The sequence below is a fragment of the Salvelinus alpinus genome, chromosome 2, assembly GCF_045679555.1.
Source record: "Salvelinus alpinus chromosome 2, SLU_Salpinus.1, whole genome shotgun sequence".
NCBI classification, from domain to species: domain Eukaryota; kingdom Metazoa; phylum Chordata; class Actinopteri; order Salmoniformes; family Salmonidae; genus Salvelinus; species Salvelinus alpinus.
Genome location: NC_092087.1, coordinates 107860158 through 107883097, shown reverse-complemented (window position 1 = coordinate 107883097; position 22940 = coordinate 107860158). Strand labels below are relative to the sequence as shown.

General features: G+C 39.0%; 1 protein-coding gene across 3 annotated transcripts in view; it reads right to left on the bottom strand.

Moving 5' to 3' along the window:
- Positions 1–22649, bottom strand: part of LOC139548080 (zinc finger protein ZFP2-like) — a 301764-nt gene extending 279115 nt beyond the window's left edge. The window contains exons 1-2 of one of the 3 annotated variants that reach the window (XM_071357430.1): positions 21992–22649; positions 1868–4592 (exon numbers count right to left, since the gene is read on the bottom strand). In XM_071357430.1, the coding sequence (XP_071213531.1) occupies positions 3370–4592; positions 21992–22385 (1617 nt within the window). In that variant the 5' untranslated portion in view covers positions 22386–22649 and the 3' untranslated portion in view covers positions 1868–3369. Of the gene's footprint in view, positions 1–1867; positions 4593–21991 lie in introns of those variants that run through there. The other 2 variants (XM_071357420.1, XM_071357437.1) reach the window with 2 other exon arrangements.
- Between the last annotated feature and the right edge of the window lie 291 nt (positions 22650–22940).

Genomic DNA, 22940 nt, shown 5'->3' with positions numbered 1-22940 from the left:
CTGCTCTTGCCCTACCTCTTCAATGAGGACCCGAGTGACCTTTATGTCTGTGACAAGGTATGCCTATGCACCAATCATCTGTTTCTTCATAAACATAGGTGTGCATGCTGATATAAAACTATAGCTGAACATTTGTTATGTTCTTTGTTAATTGTGTGTGTATTAATCTTTTCTTACTTTTGTTGACACAGATTTCACCGCTCTTCACTCCTTTACTGCACATCGGCGGAAATCCATTTCACCGTGAGAGTGAAATCCCGCTGGCCTTTGATGGGGAGAACATCCACGCCCTCGAGGACGTCCCCATGGGCCTTGGGGCTCTGCTAGGGCTGTATTTTTTATTTTCCCTTAAATTTCCCAAAAATGTCAGAAAAACACTTATGTTGTTAAGTTACTGTGTTCTGGGGATAAGAGAAGTTGGGGTGAAGTTACCAGGGCCGGTCATAAAGATGGCAAACTTCCTAACATAAATAAGTGGATACGATATACACACTAAAGCTGAAAAATCTGTATTTAGCATCAAGTCTACAATATTGATAGTTTACCTATGATTCATTTTTAATGTATGTTGTTTTTATTGTACATCATTATTTATATATTTTTTAAATGTCATGAAAAGCACTATACAAAGTAAATGTATTATTTATTAAGGTCTGACATGTCTTCAGAAATGTTGCAATTTTAAAATGTGTTTTGTTTGGTAAATTGTTTGGTAAATATTAATTCACATTTGTGGTGCCACTAAATAAACAATTAATTATTTAAATCAATATTGTTATTAAAATATGTTTTTGTAATGCAGGGAGGGTGGACAGGGAGTTTAAAAAATGAACCCCAAAAGGTTCTTTGAGGAACCATGATAAGGGGTTCTTCAATGAACTTATACGGGTTCCCACAAAAGGTTCTTTGAATAACTTTTAGGGGTTCCCCCACAGTTTCAATTTGAAAACCCCCAAAGGATACCCCAGGAACCTTTACTTTTCAGAGTGTATATTGATAAAAGTTACCTTGTCCGAGAGACATTTACATAGTTATACACAGCCCCTTTAGGGATGACTATTTTAGGGCAAAATAGCGGCCACAACAGACAGACCTGATATTGCCCATAATTCGACGTCCTTGGACGTCACGTGCTGAGTGGGTATGACCAAATTATTCTATTTAGCTGCACTTTGCAGTACATTTTTACACTATAATAAATGTTTCTGATGCCACATCGCCCGTTTTCAAAGGGAGTCGTTGGTTTTTAGATGCAGTCGCTATTTAGCTTTTTGTCTGAAAGTATTTTCTCAACTGCGATACCAACTCCAGTCAGCAGATGGCGATGTGCGTATTTCAGGTGATTCTGCCACTGTGACGTATAATCTAGTGGACGGGACACTTCTTCAACATCAACAGCTAATCAGCCACATTGTTTCACTCTAACTTGCTAGGTTTAATTAATAAATCTAGCAACTCCTCTCATACTGGGAATAATTACAGGTGCACCTTACTAGCTTATACTATATCATACATGGTCTTAACTAGTAAACACAGATTCCAGTTTTCATCCAGTTCACACAGATAGCTGGCTAAGCCCTCTTCACACCTCCAAGGTGCCCCCCTCACACAGGAATACACACTTTTCCTTTTTTTAAACTACGTTCGAGATGTGGTATCCACTCGGCTCACTGCCTCTCAGATCAAAGGTGGGTCCATCTGCTCCGTTCCCGAAGTGTGGTTTCCCTGAGATCCCAAGTGCACGATTTACCCAGATCGTCAGAAGCGGTCACCAAGTGAAGATTCACATCCCCATCACCAAATGTGGTTGTTAAGTTCTTTAATATCAAATGAGGAGTCAAACTTATCACACAAGTCAGAGTTATTCTTAAACTAAATCTTTATTCACTTATTAATAAGGGAGCAGGTCAATACAACACACACATATAAAGTGAATCAATTGAGTGCTCTACGATAATGATGGCTGGTTGACGAATCACCCCCAGAAGATTCATTGAGAGCCATGAGACAAAAGTACAAAGGTCTTTTATAGCCAAGATACACCCCTTTCAACCTACATGACAAACAACAGATGTATAGAACGGGTCACAAGGTTAAGATTTGTATAAAAGATACTTATAATTCACAGCAGACAGTATCTGCTGTAAAAACAGTACTCTTTGTGTAGAGACCAGGGTCTGGCCCTGGGGTCATCTCTCCCTGGTACCATATAGAACAGAAACATTAACTCATGCTCTGAAATGCGGTCTCTTCAGGTTTTATCACCCAAAAGACATTGTAAATCTCCTGTCAGTGTTTTCTCCCAGAGGCCTATCCTCAGTAGAACACAGACACAATAGTTCTAAGAACCATCTATTCTGTTGCATAAAACAACCATTTGATGCAATAAAAGTATTATAACATAATGTTGCAGTTTTGCTCTCAGTGTCCACTGAAAGTTGACTAGTAACAACAACTGGGACCTAAAAGACACCCACCATGAGACCCACTAAATCTGCCCAAGAAGAGGCAAACAAAAGAAAAACCCACACCAAACTTAAAGACAGGAAGTCTCAGTCCCCAATGCTCTAGTACATTTGGGTTGGCACATCTGAACATGAACCCTGATATTCTACGTCAATTTTATACCCGAAAATTGTCAGTTGATTGCATAAATAATTATGATTACTAAATGTTACATGAATTGGAAATAGGAAATATCAAAACCAAATGTTTGTTAATATGTTTTGTATGTATAATATAGAACATAAAGTAATATGTATAAATCACTGATATCGATTAGGGGGGAAATCAGGATGTACGTGATGTTGAAACACAACTAAAAAACACATGGAAATGGGAGATATATTTTAGCTCACTGGTTAGAGGACAACCTGCAGAAGACAGTTAGCTACATTTTGGAGTGATGCATTTAAATTTAGGGGTCACTAAACAAAGGAACCCAACACTTATTTGTCATCACCCATCGATATCACGTTGAAACAATTGTGCTAGAGGAGGGAGATGAGGTTGGATGTCCTGTTAAAAATGACAGCTGAAAAACCACACGGAATCTGGGAATAATGTGTACATCACTGGTTAGAGGACAACTTGTAGAAAACAGCTCGCTACATTTTGAGGTGTTGCATTTTGATTCAAGTGGGTCACCAACATGGTGTAACAGCTATTTTTGTGTTAGTCACTTTTTGTTAAATCACATAAATAGTACTCTTTCAATTCAGAGCCTGGATTTTTCCTGAGGCTAATATCCATATTACGCTGAAATCAATTGAATGGGGCAAACGTTTAGGGTTCTACATTGTGAAACTCATTAAAATACTCCTTCTACACTGTTAAAACATTCTACATTGTGACATTATTTCATTGATATCATGAAACAACCCCATGTATTTTCTGATGTTTGATCAGATATCTTTTATCATAGTATCTCTTGTCACACAAATCACAGATATGAGGTTTCTCTCCTGTGTGTGTTCTCTGGTGTATAGTCAGAGTTCTAGATGCACCAAAACTCTTCCCACATTGACCACAGCTATAAGGTTTCTCTCCTGTGTGTGTTCTCTGGTGTAGAGTCAGAGTTCTAGATGCACCAAAACTCTTCCCACATTGACCACAGCTATAAGGTTTCTCTCCTGTGTGTATTCTCTGGTGTAGAGTCAGAGTGCTAGATGCACCAAAACTCTTCCCACATTGACCACAGCTATAAGGTTTCTCTCCTGTGTGTATTCTCTGGTGTAGAATCAGAGTGCTAGATGCACCAAAACTCTTCCCACATTGACCACAGCTATAAGGTTTCTCTCCTGTGTGTATTCTCTGGTGTAGAGTCAGAGTGCTAGATGCACCAAAACTCTTCCCACATTGACCACAGCTATAAGGTTTCTCTCCTGTGTGTATTCTCTGGTGTAGAGTCAGGTTGGTTGACTGAGTAAAACTCTTCCCACATTGACCACAGCTATAAGGTTTCTCTCCTGTGTGTGTTCTCTTGTGTGATGTCAGCTGGCCAGATGTTGTAAAACTCTTCCCACATTGATCACAGCTATAAGGTTTCTCTCCTGTGTGTGTTCTCTGGTGTAATGTCAGCTGGATAGATGTTGTAAAACTCTTCCCACATTGATCACAGCTATAAGGTTTCTCTCCTGTGTGTGTTCTCTGGTGTAATGTCAGCTGGATAGATGTTGTAAAACTCTTCCCACATTGACCACAGCTATAAGGTTTCTCTCCTGTGTGTGTTCTCTGGTGTACAGTCAGACTGCTAGATGTAGTAAAACTCTCCCCACATTGATCACAGCTGTAAGGTCTCTCTCCTGTGTGTGTTCTCTGGTGTACAGTCAGATTGCTAGATGTAGTACATCTCTTCCCACATTTCCCACAGCTATAAGGTTTCTCTCCTGTGTGGATTCTCTGATGAATTTTAATGTCTGATGAGGAGGTGAATCTCTTCCCACAGTCAGAGCAGCAATGAGTTCTCCTCCCTGTGGATCTCTGCAGGTGTTTCTTGAGGTGTTCTGATGTGGAGAGACTCTTCTCTGCCTCGTCAGCATCATGAGGTTGTTGAGGCTCCCCAGAGGATCCACGATGGTCCCTTATCTCTCCTGTGTGAACAACAAAGTCAGACAGATGATTAAAGTCCCACAACAGCGGTAATCCACTATAAAAGGTGATGCCAACAGCGTAGCCATGATGTTGTACAGCAATTGACGTCTGTAATGAATGTTAACATTATTTAACAATCGTCTTAAAATGAGCAAGAATAGTCATAGTTTGTCTTGCTTTCACATTAGTAGTAACATCAATGATTGTAGGCTAGAAATAAGTTATTCATGTTGTTGAAACTCTAAGCAGTGTGCCAGATGACTTTTGGTCTCCAATATAGGCCCCTTTCTGTGTTTGCTAAAATTGCAGCACGAGGGCAAAGCACATATTATTTGATTGTAGAAACTCCTCCCTGCTAATGAGGAAACCACTAGTTATGGATGTAGTATAAATGGTAATGAGGAAACCACTAGTTATGGATGTAGTATATCTGGTAATGAGGAAACCACTAGTTATGGATGTAGTATATCTGGTAATGAGGAAACCGATAGTTATGGATGTAGTATATCTGGTAATGAGGAAACCACTAGTTATGGATGTAGTATATCTGCTAATGAGGAAACCGCTAGTTATGGATGTAGTATATCTGGTAATGAGCAAACCACTAGTTATGGATGTAGTATATCTGGTAATGAGGAAACCACTAGTTATGGATGTAGTATATCTGGTAATGAGGAAACCACTAGTTATGGATGTAGTATATCTGCTAATGAGGAAACCACTAGTTATGGATGTAGTATATCTGCTAATGAGGAAACCACTAGTTATGGATGTAGTATATCTGGTAATGAGGAAACCACTAGTTATGGATGTAGTATATCTGGTAATGAGGAAACCACTAGTTATGGATGTAGTATATCTGGTAATGAGGAAACCACTAGTTATGGATGTAGTATATCTGGTAATGAGGAAATCACTAGTTATGGATGTAGTATATCTGGTAACGAGGAAACCACTAGTTATGGATGTAGTATATCTGCTAACGAGGAAACCACTAGTTATGGATGTAGTATATCTGGTAATGAGGAAACCACTAGTTATGGATGTAGTATATCTGGTAATGAGGAAACCACTAGTTATGGATGTAGTATATCTGCTAATGAGGAAACCACTAGTTATGGATGTAGTATATCTGGTAATGAGGAAACCACTAGTTATGGATGTAGTATATCTGGTAATGAGGAAACCACTAGTTATGGATGTAGTATATCTGGTAATGAGGAAACCACTAGTTATGGATGTAGTATATCTGGTAATGAGGAAACCACTAGTTATGGATGTAGTATATCTGGTAATGAGGAAACCACTAGTTATGGATGTAGTATATCTGCTAATGAGGAAACCACTAGTTATGGATGTAGTATATCTGGTAATGAGGAAACCACCAGTTATGGATGTAGTATATCTGCTAATGAGGAAACCGCTAGTTATGGATGTAGTATATCTGGTAATGAGGAAACCACTAGTTATGGATGTAGTATATCTGCTAATGAGGAAACCACTAGTTATGGATGTAGTATATCTGGTAATGAGGAAACCACTAGTTATGGATGTAGTATATCTGGTAATGAGGAAACCACTAGTTATGGATGTAGTATATCTGGTAATGAGGAAACCACTAGTTATGGATGTAGTATATCTGGTTATGAGGAAACCACTAGTTATGGATGTAGTATATCTGGTAATGAGGAAACCACTAGTTATGGATGTAGTACATCTGGTAATGATGAAACCACTAGTTATGGATGTAGTATATCTGGTAATGAGGAAACCACTAGTTATGGATGTAGTATATCTGGTCATGGGGAAACCACTAGTTTTGGATGTAGTATATCTGGTCATGAGGAAACCGCTAGTTATGGATGTAGTATATCTGGTAATGAGGAAACCACTAGTTATGGATGTAGTATATCTGGTAATGAGGAAACCACTAGTTATGGATGTAGTATATCTGGTAATGAGGAAACCACTAGTTATGGATGTAGTACATCTGGTAATGATGAAACCACTAGTTATGGATGTAGTATATCTGGTAATGAGGAAACCACTAGTTATGGATGTAGTATATCTGGTAATGAGAAAACCACTAGTTATGGATGTAGTATATCTGGTAATGAGAAAACCACTAGTTATGGATGTAGTATATCTGGTAATGAGGAAACCACTAGTTATGGTTGTAGTATATCTGGTAATGAGGAAACCACTAGTTATGGATGTAGTATATTTGGTAATGAGGAAACCACTAGTTATGGATGTAGTATATCTGGTAATGAGGAAACCGATAGTTATGGATGTAGTATATCTGGTAATGAGGAAACCACTAGTTATGGATGTAGTATATCTGCTAAAGAGGAAACCGCTAGTTATGGATGTAGTATATCTGGTAATGAGCAAACCGCTAGTTATGGATGTAGTATATCTGGTAATGAGGAAACCACTAGTTATGGATGTAGTATATCTGGTAATGAGGAAACCACTAGTTATGGATGTAGTATATCTGGTAATGAGGAAACCACTAGTTATGGATGTAGTATATCTGCTAATGAGGAAACCACTAGTTATGGATGTAGTATATCTGGTAATGAGGAAACCACCAGTTATGGATGTAGTATATCTGCTAATGAGGAAACCGCTAGTTATGGATGTAGTATATCTGGTAATGAGGAAACCGCTAGTTATGGATGTAGTATATCTGGTAATGAGGAAACCGCTAGTTATGGATGTAGTATATCTGGTAATGAGGAAACCGCTAGTTATGGATGTAGTATATCTGCTAATGAGGAAACCGCTAGTTATGGATGTAGTATATCTGGTAATGAGGAAACCACTAGTTATGGATGTAGTATATCTGGTAATGAGGAAACCGCTAGTTATGGATGTAGTATATCTGGTAATGAGGAAACCACTAGTTATGGATGTAGTATATCTGGTAATGAGGAAACCACTAGTTATGGATGTAGTATATCTGGTAATGAGGAAACCACTAGTTATGGATGTAGTACATCTGGTAATGATGAAACCACTAGTTATGGATGTAGTATATCTGGTAATGAGGAAACCACTAGTTATGGATGTAGTATATCTGGTAATGAGAAAACCACTAGTTATGGATGTAGTATATCTGGTAATGAGAAAACCACTAGTTATGGATGTAGTATATCTGGTAATGAGGAAACCACTAGTTATGGTTGTAGTATATCTGGTAATGAGGAAACCACTAGTTATGGATGTAGTATATTTGGTAATGAGGAAACCACTAGTTATGGATGTAGTATATCTGGTAATGAGGAAACCGATAGTTATGGATGTAGTATATCTGGTAATGAGGAAACCACTAGTTATGGATGTAGTATATCTGCTAAAGAGGAAACCGCTAGTTATGGATGTAGTATATCTGGTAATGAGCAAACCGCTAGTTATGGATGTAGTATATCTGGTAATGAGGAAACCACTAGTTATGGATGTAGTATATCTGGTAATGAGGAAACCACTAGTTATGGATGTAGTATATCTGCTAATGAGGAAACCACTAGTTATGGATGTAGAATATCTGCTAATGAGGAAACCACTAGTTATGGATGTAGTATATCTGGTAATGAGGAAACCACTAGTTATGGATGTAGTATATCTGCAAATGAGGAAACCACTAGTTATGGATGTAGTATATCTGGTAATGAGGAAACCACTAGTTATGGATGTAGTATATCTGGTAATGAGGAAACCACTAGTTATGGATGTAGTATATCTGCTAACGAGGAAACCACTAGTTATGGATGTAGTATATCTGGTAATGAGGAAACCACTAGTTATGGATGTAGTATATCTGGTAATGAGGAAACCACTAGTTATGGATGTAGTATATCTGCTAATGAGGAAACCACTAGTTATGGATGTAGTATATCTGGTAATGAGGAAACCACTAGTTATGGATGTAGTATATCTGGTAATGAGGAAACCACTAGTTATGGATGTAGTATATCTGGTAATGAGGAAACCACTAGTTATGGATGTAGTATATCTGGTTATGAGGAAACCACTAGTTATGGATGTAGTATATCTGGTAATGAGGAAACCACTAGTTATGGATGTAGTACATCTGGTAATGATGAAACCACTAGTTATGGATGTAGTATATCTGGTAATGAGGAAACCACTAGTTATGGATGTAGTATATCTGGTCATGGGGAAACCACTAGTTTTGGATGTAGTATATCTGGTCATGAGGAAACCGCTAGTTATGGATGTAGTATATCTGGTAATGAGGAAACCACTAGTTATGGATGTAGTATATCTGGTAATGAGGAAACCACTAGTTATGGATGTAGTATATCTGGTAATGAGGAAACCACTAGTTATGGATGTAGTACATCTGGTAATGAGGAAACCACTAGTTATGGATGTAGTACATCTGGTAATGATGAAACCACTAGTTATGGATGTAGTATATCTGGCAATGAGGAAACCACTAGTTATGGATGTAGTATATCTGGTAATGAGGAAACCACTAGTTATGGATGTAGTATATCTGGTCATGAGGAAACCACTAGTTATGGATGTAGTATATCTGGTAATGAGGAAACCACTAGTTATGGATGTAGTATATCTGGTAATGAGGAAACCACTAGTTATGGATGTAGTATATCTGGTAATGAGGAAACCACTAGTTATGGATGTAGTACATCTGGTAATGATGAAACCACTAGTTATGGATGTAGTATATCTGGTAATGAGGAAACCACTAGTTATGGATGTAGTATATCTGGTAATGAGGAAACCACTAGTTATGGATGTAGTATATCTGCTAATGAGGAAACCACTAGTTATGGATGTAGTATATCTGGTAATGAGGAAACCACCAGTTATGGATGTAGTATATCTGCTAATGAGGAAACCACCAGTTATGGATGTAGTATATCTGGTAATGAGGTAAACCGCTAGTTATGGATGTAGTATATCTGGTAATGAGGAAACCACTAGTTATGGATGTAGTATATCTGCTAATGAGGAAACCACTAGTTATGGATGTAGAATATCTGCTAATGAGGAAACCACTAGTTATGGATGTAGTATATCTGGTAATGAGGAAACCACTAGTTATGGATGTAGTATATCTGGTAATGAGGAAACCACTAGTTATGGATGTAGTATATCTGGTAATGAGGAAACCACTAGTTATGGATGTAGTATATCTGGTAATGAGGAAACCACTAGTTATGGATGTAGTATATCTGGTAACGAGGAAACCACTAGTTATGGATGTAGTATATCTGCTAACGAGGAAACCACTAGTTATGGATGTAGTATATCTGGTAACGAGGAAACCACTAGTTATGGATGTAGTATATCTGGTAATGAGGAAACCACTAGTTATGGATGTAGTATATCTGCTAATGAGGAAACCACTAGTTATGGATGTAGTATATCTGGTAATGAGGAAACCACTAGTTATGGATGTAGTATATCTGGTAATGAGGAAACCACTAGTTATGGATGTAGTATATCTGGTAATGAGGAAACCACTAGTTATGGATGTAGTATATCTGGTAATGAGGAAACCACTAGTTATGGATGTAGTATATCTGGTAATGAGGAAACCACTAGTTATGGATGTAGTATATCTGCTAATGAGGAAACCACCAGTTATGGATGTAGTATATCTGGTAATGAGGAAACCACCAGTTATGGATGTAGTATATCTGCTAATGAGGAAACCGCTAGTTATGGATGTAGTATATCTGGTAATGAGGAAACCGCTAGTTATGGATGTAGTATATCTGCTAATGAGGAAACCGCTAGTTATGGATGTAGTATATCTGGTAATGAGGAAACCACTAGTTATGGATGTAGTATATCTGGTAATGAGGAAACCACTAGTTATGGATGTAGTATATCTGGTAATGAGGAAACCACTAGTTATGGATGTAGTATATCTGGTTATGAGGAAACCACTAGTTATGGATGTAGTATATCTGGTAATGAGGAAACCACTAGTTATGGATGTAGTACATCTGGTAATGATGAAACCACTAGTTATGGATGTAGTATATCTGGTAATGAGGAAACCACTAGTTATGGATGTAGTATATCTGGTCATGGGGAAACCACTAGTTTTGGATGTAGTATATCTGGTCATGAGGAAACCGCTAGTTATGGATGTAGTATATCTGGTAATGAGGAAACCACTAGTTATGGATGTAGTATATCTGGTAATGAGGAAACCACTAGTTATGGATGTAGTATATCTGGTAATGAGGAAACCACTAGTTATGGATGTAGTACATCTGGTAATGATGAAACCACTAGTTATGGATGTAGTATATCTGGTAATGAGGAAACCACTAGTTATGGATGTAGTATATCTGGTAATGAGAAAACCACTAGTTATGGATGTAGTATATCTGGTAATGAGAAAACCACTAGTTATGGATGTAGTATATCTGGTAATGAGGAAACCACTAGTTATGGTTGTAGTATATCTGGTAATGAGGAAACCACTAGTTATGGATGTAGTATATTTGGTAATGAGGAAACCACTAGTTATGGATGTAGTATATCTGGTAATGAGGAAACCGATAGTTATGGATGTAGTATATCTGGTAATGAGGAAACCACTAGTTATGGATGTAGTATATCTGCTAAAGAGGAAACCGCTAGTTATGGATGTAGTATATCTGGTAATGAGCAAACCGCTAGTTATGGATGTAGTATATCTGGTAATGAGGAAACCACTAGTTATGGATGTAGTATATCTGGTAATGAGGAAACCACTAGTTATGGATGTAGTATATCTGGTAATGAGGAAACCACTAGTTATGGATGTAGTATATCTGCTAATGAGGAAACCACTAGTTATGGATGTAGTATATCTGGTAATGAGGAAACCACCAGTTATGGATGTAGTATATCTGCTAATGAGGAAACCGCTAGTTATGGATGTAGTATATCTGGTAATGAGGAAACCGCTAGTTATGGATGTAGTATATCTGGTAATGAGGAAACCGCTAGTTATGGATGTAGTATATCTGGTAATGAGGAAACCGCTAGTTATGGATGTAGTATATCTGCTAATGAGGAAACCGCTAGTTATGGATGTAGTATATCTGGTAATGAGGAAACCACTAGTTATGGATGTAGTATATCTGGTAATGAGGAAACCGCTAGTTATGGATGTAGTATATCTGGTAATGAGGAAACCACTAGTTATGGATGTAGTATATCTGGTAATGAGGAAACCACTAGTTATGGATGTAGTATATCTGGTAATGAGGAAACCACTAGTTATGGATGTAGTACATCTGGTAATGATGAAACCACTAGTTATGGATGTAGTATATCTGGTAATGAGGAAACCACTAGTTATGGATGTAGTATATCTGGTAATGAGAAAACCACTAGTTATGGATGTAGTATATCTGGTAATGAGAAAACCACTAGTTATGGATGTAGTATATCTGGTAATGAGGAAACCACTAGTTATGGTTGTAGTATATCTGGTAATGAGGAAACCACTAGTTATGGATGTAGTATATTTGGTAATGAGGAAACCACTAGTTATGGATGTAGTATATCTGGTAATGAGGAAACCGATAGTTATGGATGTAGTATATCTGGTAATGAGGAAACCACTAGTTATGGATGTAGTATATCTGCTAAAGAGGAAACCGCTAGTTATGGATGTAGTATATCTGGTAATGAGCAAACCGCTAGTTATGGATGTAGTATATCTGGTAATGAGGAAACCACTAGTTATGGATGTAGTATATCTGGTAATGAGGAAACCACTAGTTATGGATGTAGTATATCTGCTAATGAGGAAACCACTAGTTATGGATGTAGAATATCTGCTAATGAGGAAACCACTAGTTATGGATGTAGTATATCTGGTAATGAGGAAACCACTAGTTATGGATGTAGTATATCTGCAAATGAGGAAACCACTAGTTATGGATGTAGTATATCTGGTAATGAGGAAACCACTAGTTATGGATGTAGTATATCTGGTAATGAGGAAACCACTAGTTATGGATGTAGTATATCTGCTAACGAGGAAACCACTAGTTATGGATGTAGTATATCTGGTAATGAGGAAACCACTAGTTATGGATGTAGTATATCTGGTAATGAGGAAACCACTAGTTATGGATGTAGTATATCTGCTAATGAGGAAACCACTAGTTATGGATGTAGTATATCTGGTAATGAGGAAACCACTAGTTATGGATGTAGTATATCTGGTAATGAGGAAACCACTAGTTATGGATGTAGTATATCTGGTAATGAGGAAACCACTAGTTATGGATGTAGTATATCTGGTTATGAGGAAACCACTAGTTATGGATGTAGTATATCTGGTAATGAGGAAACCACTAGTTATGGATGTAGTACATCTGGTAATGATGAAACCACTAGTTATGGATGTAGTATATCTGGTAATGAGGAAACCACTAGTTATGGATGTAGTATATCTGGTCATGGGGAAACCACTAGTTTTGGATGTAGTATATCTGGTCATGAGGAAACCGCTAGTTATGGATGTAGTATATCTGGTAATGAGGAAACCACTAGTTATGGATGTAGTATATCTGGTAATGAGGAAACCACTAGTTATGGATGTAGTATATCTGGTAATGAGGAAACCACTAGTTATGGATGTAGTACATCTGGTAATGAGGAAACCACTAGTTATGGATGTAGTACATCTGGTAATGATGAAACCACTAGTTATGGATGTAGTATATCTGGCAATGAGGAAACCACTAGTTATGGATGTAGTATATCTGGTAATGAGGAAACCACTAGTTATGGATGTAGTATATCTGGTAATGAGGAAACCGCTAGTTATGGATGTAGTATATCTGGTAATGAGGAAACCGCTAGTTATGGATGTAGTATATCTGGTAATGAGGAAACCACTAGTTATGGATGTAGTATATCTGGTAATGAGGAAACCACTAGTTATGGATGTAGTACATCTGGTAATGATGAAACCACTAGTTATGGATGTAGTATATCTGGTAATGAGGAAACCACTAGTTATGGATGTAGTATATCTGGTAATGAGGAAACCACTAGTTATGGATGTAGTATATCTGCTAATGAGGAAACCACTAGTTATGGATGTAGTATATCTGGTAATGAGGAAACCACCAGTTATGGATGTAGTATATCTGCTAATGAGGAAACCACCAGTTATGGATGTAGTATATCTGGTAATGAGGTAAACCGCTAGTTATGGATGTAGTATATCTGGTAATGAGGAAACCGCTAGTTATGGATGTAGTATATCTGGTAATGAGGAAACCGCTAGTTATGGATGTAGTATATCTGGTAATGAGGAAACCGCTAGTTATGGATGTAGTATATCTGCTAATGAGGAAACCGCTAGTTATGGATGTAGTATATCTGGTAATGAGGAAACCACTAGTTATGGATGTAGTATATCTGGTAATGAGGAAACCGCTAGTTATGGATGTAGTATATCTGGTTATGAGGAAACCACTAGTTATGGATGTAGTATATCTGGTAATGAGGAAACCACTAGTTATGGATGTAGTACATCTGGTAATGATGAAACCACTAGTTATGGATGTAGTATATCTGGTCATGAGGAAACCACTAGTTTTGGATGTAGTATATCTGGTCATGAGGAAACCGCTAGTTATGGATGTAGTATATCTGGTAATGAGGAAACCGCTAGTTATGGATGTGGTATATCTGGTAATGAGAAAACCACTAGTTATGGATGTGGTATATCTGGTAATGAGAAAACCACTAGTTATGGATGTGGTATATCTGGTAATTAGGAAACCACTAGTTATGGATGTAGTATATCTGGTAATGAGGAAACCACTAGTTATGGATGTAGTATATCTGGTAATGAGGAAACCCCTAGCTATGGATGTAGTATATCTGCTAATGAGGAAACCACTAGTTATGGACGTAGTATATCTGCAGGAGCAAAAATGGTGAGCAAAGATTTTAGTTTTTCACAATGTATTCTGAATGTGAAAAGGGGAAAACTCAGGGGAGTAACCTCCATTTCCAGGTTGCTTATGAGTGCATTTCACACTAATTTGGATTATAATTGTAAGGATCGTTTGAATGTCCTGCTTAATATAATGTTTGTGTCATCGCAAATCAACCGCTTTGTATTTAAAAAACACTTCAACCAGTAAAATGCTCTTTGGCTTTTCCATCAGCCTGACAATGAGGGTTTGTACACTGTTTGCCAAATTGGCCCATAACTTCACCTAACAACAACATATACCCACTGTAGGACCCACAACTTCACCTAACAACAACATAGACCTACTGTAGAACCCATAACTTCACCTAACAATAACATAGACCTACTGTAGGACCCATAACTTCACCTAACAACAACATAGACCTACTGTAGGACCCATAACTTCACCTAACAACAACATAGACCTACTGTAGGACCCATAACATTCACCTAACAGACCTACTGTAGAACCCATAACTTAACCTAACAATAACAGACCTACGGTAGGACCCATAACTTCACCTAACAATAACAGACCTACTGTAGGACCCATAACTTCACCTAACAACAACATAGACCTACTGTAGGACCCATAACTTCACCTAACAACATAGAACTACTGTAGGACCCATAACTTCACCAAACAACAAATAAAGGAAAATAGCTCTGTGTGTTGTACAATAGCCTATCCATCAAGGAACATTCTCTACACATTATGAGCTAAGTATCTCTGTGTGCAAACAGACTAACGAGACCCTACAGTAAATCAAGCAGACAATAACATTATAAACATCAATTTGTTAGGGATGTTTGATCCAACGTGGAGCACGGCATAACTGTCTTTACCGGAGTAATGAATGAAGAAGCACTTTGGTTGTTTTTGCATGTCGTGATGTTTGTCATTTGACTGTCATTCAGAAAATGATTTCCTGATTCAGCTGATGATAGTTGAACATGTGACTAACTAAACAGCTACAGTATTAAGAATGATGTGTAATTATTGAAGAACCGCGTTAATGACAGTATCAATTTGGGTGTTGTCAATAAAGTTACGATTATTATTATTTATTTATTTCAGCTTTATTTAACCAGGTCGGCCAGTTGAGAACAAGTTCTCATATACAACTGCAACCTGGCCAAGATAAAGCAAAGCAGTGCGACAAAAACAACACAGAGTTACACGTGGGATAAACAAACGTACAGTCAATAACACAATAGAAAAATCTATATACAGTGTGTGCAAATGGAGTAAGGAGGTAAGGCAATAAATAGGCCATAGTAGCTTAGTAATTACAAATTTTGAAATTAACACTGGAGTGACAGATGTGCAGATGATGATGTGCAAGTAGAAATACTGATGTGCAAAAGAGCAAAAAAAGTAAAAAAAAAAAAATGGGGATGAGGTAGGTAGTTGGATGGGCTGTGCACAGCTGCAGCGAGCGGTACGCTGCTCAGATAGCTGATGCTTAAAGTTAGTGAGGGAGATATAAGTCTCCAACCTTTTGCAATTCGTTCCAGTCATTGGCAGCAGAGAGCTGGAAGGAAAGGCGGCCAAAGTAGGTGTTGGCTTTGGGGATGACCAGTGAGATATACCTCCTGGAGCGCGTGCTATGGGTGGGTGTTGCTATGGTGACCAGTGAGCTGAATTAAGGCGGCCTAGCAAAGACTTAAAGATGACCTGGAGCCAGTGGGTTTGGCGACGAATATGTAGCGAGGGCCAGCCAACGAGAGCATACAGGTCGCAGTGGTGGGTGGTATATGGGGCTTTGGTGACAAAACGGATGGCACTGTGATAGACTACATCCAGTTTGCTGAGTAGAGTGTTGGAGGCTATTTTGAAAATGACATCACCGAAGTCATGGATCGGCAGGATAGTCAGTTTTACGAGGGTATGTTTGGCAGCGTGAGTGAAGGAGGCTTTGTTGCGAAATAGGAAGCCGATTCTAGATTTAATTTGGGATTGGAAATGCTTAATATTAGTCTGGAAGGAGAGTTTAGTCTAGCCAGACACCTAGGTATTTATAGTTGTCCACATTTTCTAAGTCAGAACCGTCCAGAGTAGTCATGCTGGACGGGCGGGTGCAGGCAGCGATCAGTTGAAGAGCATGCATTTAGTTTTACTAGCGTTTAAGAGCAGTTGGGAGCCACGGATGGAGTGTTGTATGGCATTGAAGCTCATTTGGAGGTTTGTTAACACAGTGTCCAAAGAAGGGCCAGATGTATACAGAATGGTGTGGTCTGCGTAGAGGTGGATCAAGGAATCAACCGCAGCAAGAGCAACATCATTGGTATATAAAGAGAAAAGAGTCGGTCCGAGAATTGAACCCTGTGGTACCCCCATAGAGACTGCCAGAGCTCCACACAACAGGCCCTCCGATTTGACACACTGAACTCTGTCTAAGAAGTAGTGGGTGAACCAGGCGAGTCAGTCATTTGAGAAACCAAGGCGGTTAATTCTGCCGATAAGAATACGGTGATTGACAGAGTCGAAAGCCTTGGTCAGGTTGATGAAGACGGCTGCACAGTACTGTCTTTTATCGATGGCGGTTATGATATCGTTTAGTAACTTGAGCGAGGCTGAGGTGCACCCGTGACCAGCTCGGAAACGGGATTACACAGCGGAGAAGGTACGGTGGGATTCTAAATGGTCAGTGATCTGTTTGTCAACTTGGCTGTCGAAGACTTTGGAAAGGCAGGGCAGGATGGATATAGGTCTGTAACAGTTTGGTTCTAGATTGTCACACCCTTTGAAGAGGGGGATGACGGAGGAAGCGTTCCAATCTTTAGGAATCTCGGACGATACTAAAGAGAGGTTGAACAGACTAGTAATAGGGGTTGCCACAATGGAAAGAAAAGAGAGGGTCCAGCTTGTCTAGCCCAGCTGATTTGTACGGGTCCAGGTTTTGCAACTCTTTCAGAACATCAGCTATCTGGATTTGGGTGAAGGAGAAGCTGGGGAGGCTTGGGGAAGTAGCTGTTGGCCGGGGTTGGAGTAGCCAGGAGGAAAGCATGGCCAGCCATAGAGAAATGCTTATTGAAACTCTCGATTATCGTGGATTTATCGGTGGTGACAGTGTTTCCTAGCCTCAGTGCAGTGGGCAGCTGAGATTAGGTGCTCTTATTCTCCATGGACTTTACAGTGTCCCACAACTTTTTGGAGTTAGAGCTACAGGATGCACATTTCTGTTTGAAAAGTTTGAAAAAGCTTGCATTTGCTTTCCTAACTGACTGTGTGTATTGGTTCCTGACTTCTCTGAAAAGTTGCATATCGCGGGGACTATTCGATGCTAGTGCAGTACGCCACAGGATGTTTCTGTGCTGGTCGAGGGCAGTCAGGTCTGGAGTGAACCAAGGGCTATATCTGTTCTTAGTTCTACATTTCTTGCTTATTTAAGATGGTGAGGAATTTACTTTTAAAGAACAACCAGGCATCCTCTACCGACGGGAGGATACCAGGATACCCAGGCCAGGTCGATTAGAAAGGCCTGCTTGCAGAAGTGTTTTAGGGAGCGTTTGACAGTGATGAGGGGTGATCGTTTAATCGTTATCTAACTTCTCTAGGATAGGGGCCAGCAATTTCACGTTTGGATGAAAAGCATACCCAAATTCAACTGCCAGTTACTCATCCCCAGAAGATAAGATATGCATATTATTAGTAGATTTGGATAGAAAACACTCTGAAGTTTCTAAAAATGTTTGAATCATGTCTGTGTGTATAACAGAACTTATTTAGCAGGCGAAACCCCGAGGACTTTGCAGGCCATCTATGCAGTAGATTGCAACTCCTCCCCCTTTGGCAGTTCTATCTTGAAGATAGTCGGTCAACCTCGGTACAACATACTATGGGAAAATACAATCATTCCCCATGCCGACCCAAACGGATACTAAATGAAACGGCCCCTGGCAGACCACCCAGACCTGACCCCACAAAATACGTCAGTTTTGTCAATTTATTAATTGTGTTTTGTTTGAAACACTCCTGTCAATGTTGAGTAAGGACGCACACCTAACTACTCATATAGTAGTAGGACTAGTCAACCTGATTACACATATAGAAGTAGGACTAGTCTACCTGGTTACACATATAGAAGTAGGACTAGTCTACCTGACAACACATATAGAAGTAGGACTAGTCTACCTGATTACACATATAGAAGTAGGACTAGTCTACCCAACAACACATATAGAAGTAGGACTAGTCTACCTGGTTACACATATAGAAGTAGGACTAGTCTACCTGACATATAGAAGTAGGACTAGTCTACCCAACAACACATATAGAAGTAGGACTAGTCTACCTGATTACACATATAGAAGTAGGACTAGTCTACCTGGTTACACATATAGAAGTAGGACTAGTCTACCTGGTTACACATATAGAAGTAGGACTAGTCTACCTGGTTACACATATAGAAGTAGGACTAGTCTACCTGGTTACACATATAGAAGTAGGACTAGTCTACCTGGTTACACATATAGAAGTAGGACTAGTCTACCTGGTTACACATATAGAAGTAGGACTAGTCTACTTGGTTACACATATAGAAGTAGGACTAGTCTACCTGGTTACACATATAGAAGTAGGACTAGTCTACCTGGTTACACATATAGAAGTAGGACTAGTCTACCTGGTTACACATATAGAAGTAGGACTAGTCTACCTGGTTACACATATAGAAGTAGGACTAGTCTACCTGGTTACACATATAGAAGTAGAACTAGTCTACCTGGTTACACATATAGAAGTAGAACTAGTCTACCTGGTTACACATATAGAAGTAGAACTAGTCTACCTGGTTACACATATAGAAGTAGGACTAGTCTACCTGATTACACATATAGAAGTAGGACTAGTCTACCTGGTTACACATATAGAAGTAGGACTAGTCTACCTGGTTACACATATAGAAGTAGGACTAGTCTACCTGGTTACACATATAGAAGTAGGACTAGTCTACCTGGTTACACATATAGAAGTAGGACTAGTCTACCTGGTTACACACATAGAAGTAGGACTAGTCTACCTGGTTACACACATAGAAGTAGGACTAGTCTACCTGGTTACACACATAGAAGTAGGACTAGTCTACCTGGTTACACACATAGAAGTAGGACTAGTCTACCTGGTGACACATATAGAAGTAGGACTAGTCTACCTGGTGACACATATAGAAGTAGGACTAGTCTACCTGGTGACACATATAGAAGTAGGACTAGTCTACCTGGTGACACATATAGAAGTAGGACTAGTCTACCTGGTGACACATATAGAAGTAGGACTAGTCTACCTGGTGACACATATATAAGTAGGACTAGTTTACCTGGTTACACATATAGAAGTAGGACTAGTCTACCTAGTTACACATATAGATGTAAAACTAGTCTACCTGGTTACACATATAGAAGTAGGACTAGTCTACCTAGTTACACATATAGATGTAAAACTAGTCTACCTGGTTACACATATAGATGTAAAACAAGTCTACCTGGTTACACATATAGAAGTAGGACTAGTCTACCTGGCCTGCACACAAATGTAGGCCTATAAATGTGCCCATATGGGGATGTCTGATAGTATTTCTGATTGTCTTAATGCACCACCACTGAGTTGTGGAGCTTCTCAAAGCACATTTTTCCCCCCACCTCAAACAGCAAGTAAACAAAGTCTAATCAAAGTCAATTGCAAAGGAGAATAACTCCTCAAAGTATTTGAAAAATATTTCCAGCTCTCACCCTTTCGATAACCACTCGGCACAAAAGGGAAAAATGTAATAATCTGATCCAGTGGAAATGTCAAAACACCTGATTACTTCTTATCCCTTTCACAAATAGCCTACAGCTGTGTCGGTCGAGAACTCACAGGCACGGGAAACTGAGGGCCCAGAATATTTTATACAATGTTTCAAGTTCGTTATGGACAGGCCATGTGATTTATAGGACAGTTATTTGCAATATTTTTATTTGTTGGCTTTATGCAGGCTATTTTTTACATAGGTGGCAATGGCAATAAAAGTTACTTTTAGATTTGTATAATTTTCATTTAGATGACCTGGTTAAAATATCATTATGACATCATGGATGGCCAGTCCTTGTATTCATAGTGTAGTGAATTCAGGGGGTTGCCCTGAGCTGGACTCAAACCTGGGTCCAGCGACTGTCAAGCCAACACCTTAAAACTGTTTTGCCAAGATGTCTGAACTTCTTGACGAGGTCGCTAGGTTTTGGGTTACGGTTGATACAATAGCTTTCTCTATTAATTTGAGAGTGGTTACATTTCTCCAGACCCCATCCCAGCCCCCATCCCTCAGCTGTTTACCAAACCAAGTCTCTGGGCAGCCATTTTGTTGCTGTTTAAATACTAGGTTGTCCCTTTAAAAAAGCCACACAAGAATCAATCAACCAATAACAAAGCTGTAATTCCACCACTATTTTGCTAATAAGATGGATGGGGCTGGAGAAATGTAACTACTTTCAAATTCATAGACAGACCTATGGATGCAAGGACTGACCATCCATGATATCAACATTATAGTTTTAACCATGTTGAGTCTGTTGATTTACATTGTTTCTATACATTGGAGTAAAAAAAGCTTATTTGGTGTTCTGATGGGGTACAACAGTTGAACTAAGCTCATGAGGCATGTGTTATATTCTTCAAGAATCAATGGCTATAAATAAATAATTTAAAAATCAAAATATGGATGTGGTAATTGCAGATTTCCCCTTTAACACCACACATCCTTCCAGTGACTGGAGCGAATTTCAAAATTCGCTGAAGCTGGAGACTTATATTTCCCTCACCAACTTTAAACATCAGCTATCTGAGCAGCTAACCGATCGCTGCAGCTGTACATGTACTTTTCTGCTCTTTTGCACACCAGTATCTCTACTTGCACATCATCATCTGCTCATTTATCACTCCAGTGTTAATCTGCTAAATTGTAATTCTTCGCTACTATGGACTATTCATTGCCTACCTCATGCCTTTTGCACACACTATATATAGACTTTCTTTTTTTCTACTGTGTCATTGACTTGTTTATTGTGTTATTGGCTTGTTTATTGTTTATTCCATGTTATTCCATGTGTAACTCTATGTTGTTGTCTGTGTCACACTGCTTTGCTTAATCTTGGCCAGGTCGCAGTTGTAAATGAGAACTTGTTCTCAACTGGCCTACCTGGTTAAATACAAAAAGTCTTAACTTTTGACACCATGGCCACCTGGTTAAACTATCATTATGACATCATGGCCACCTGGTTAAACTATCATTATGACATCATGGTCACCATGTTAAACTATCATTATGACATCATAGCCACCTGGTTAAATAAAAAAATAAAACAGTTCAACAACTGCAGAGTTTGTGCCTCTGTTTTTAAGGTAGTACTTACTAGTGTTAATCAGGGCCCGTTCATCGTTAGAACCATTGGATGCCTTAAGATGCGTTTGGGAAACCGAGTCCAGATATTCAGTTTCCTCCTTCTCTTCTTCCAATGTGACAGTCATCTCCCCATCCTCCTCTTTCACTCCAAAAACTGCATCCTCCTCTTTCTCTTCCTCCTCCTCTTCTTTTACTGTAACATCCTCTTCCTCTTTCAATCTGAACGCGTCTTCCTCTTCTTTCACTGTAACGTCTGTCTCTTCTTCTTTCACTGTAACAGCCTCACCCTCTACTTCTTCGTTTACTGTGATATCCTCCTCTTCCTTCTCCTCTTTGACGATAGCTTCTTTCTCCGTCCAGCAGTCCTTCTCTTCATTAACAAGAGAGTAGCTTAGTGACCTCATGGTTGAAGATGTTAGCTAGCTAGGCTAATGCTAACTTAACCAGCCCGCTAGATGAATAATAAAAACAATACCGTAAATATGAAATGAAAACGGATAACTAACTAGGCGACAGAAGTGGTTTTAAAATACAGTGGCAAATATACACTAAAGCGTCTAAAGAGCTTTATTGGTTCGTCTATTTTGGCTAGCAAGCTACCGAGGTTGCTGACTGACTGTTGCTGCTGTTGAAAGAAGCGTTCCGTCCACTAGAATATACGTCACAGTAGCAGCATTGCCTTAAAGTCGCAGACCGCTATATGCTGACTGGAGTGGGCAACGCAGTTGAGTAAAATGTAAATTAAATTTTCACACAAAAAATTAAAGGGTAGGAATCAGGGACGTCGCTAGAACCAAAATATGAATTAGCCCCCCCCTAAATAAATCAATATCAGTCAATATATTTTTTCTGTGATTTCTTATTTCGTCAACCGTTCCATCGCATCTTAAACATCTTACCGGGCCGGCACTAGGACCGGGGGAGGCTGCTGCTGCGCTAGTGACTGTTAGACTTTCTTC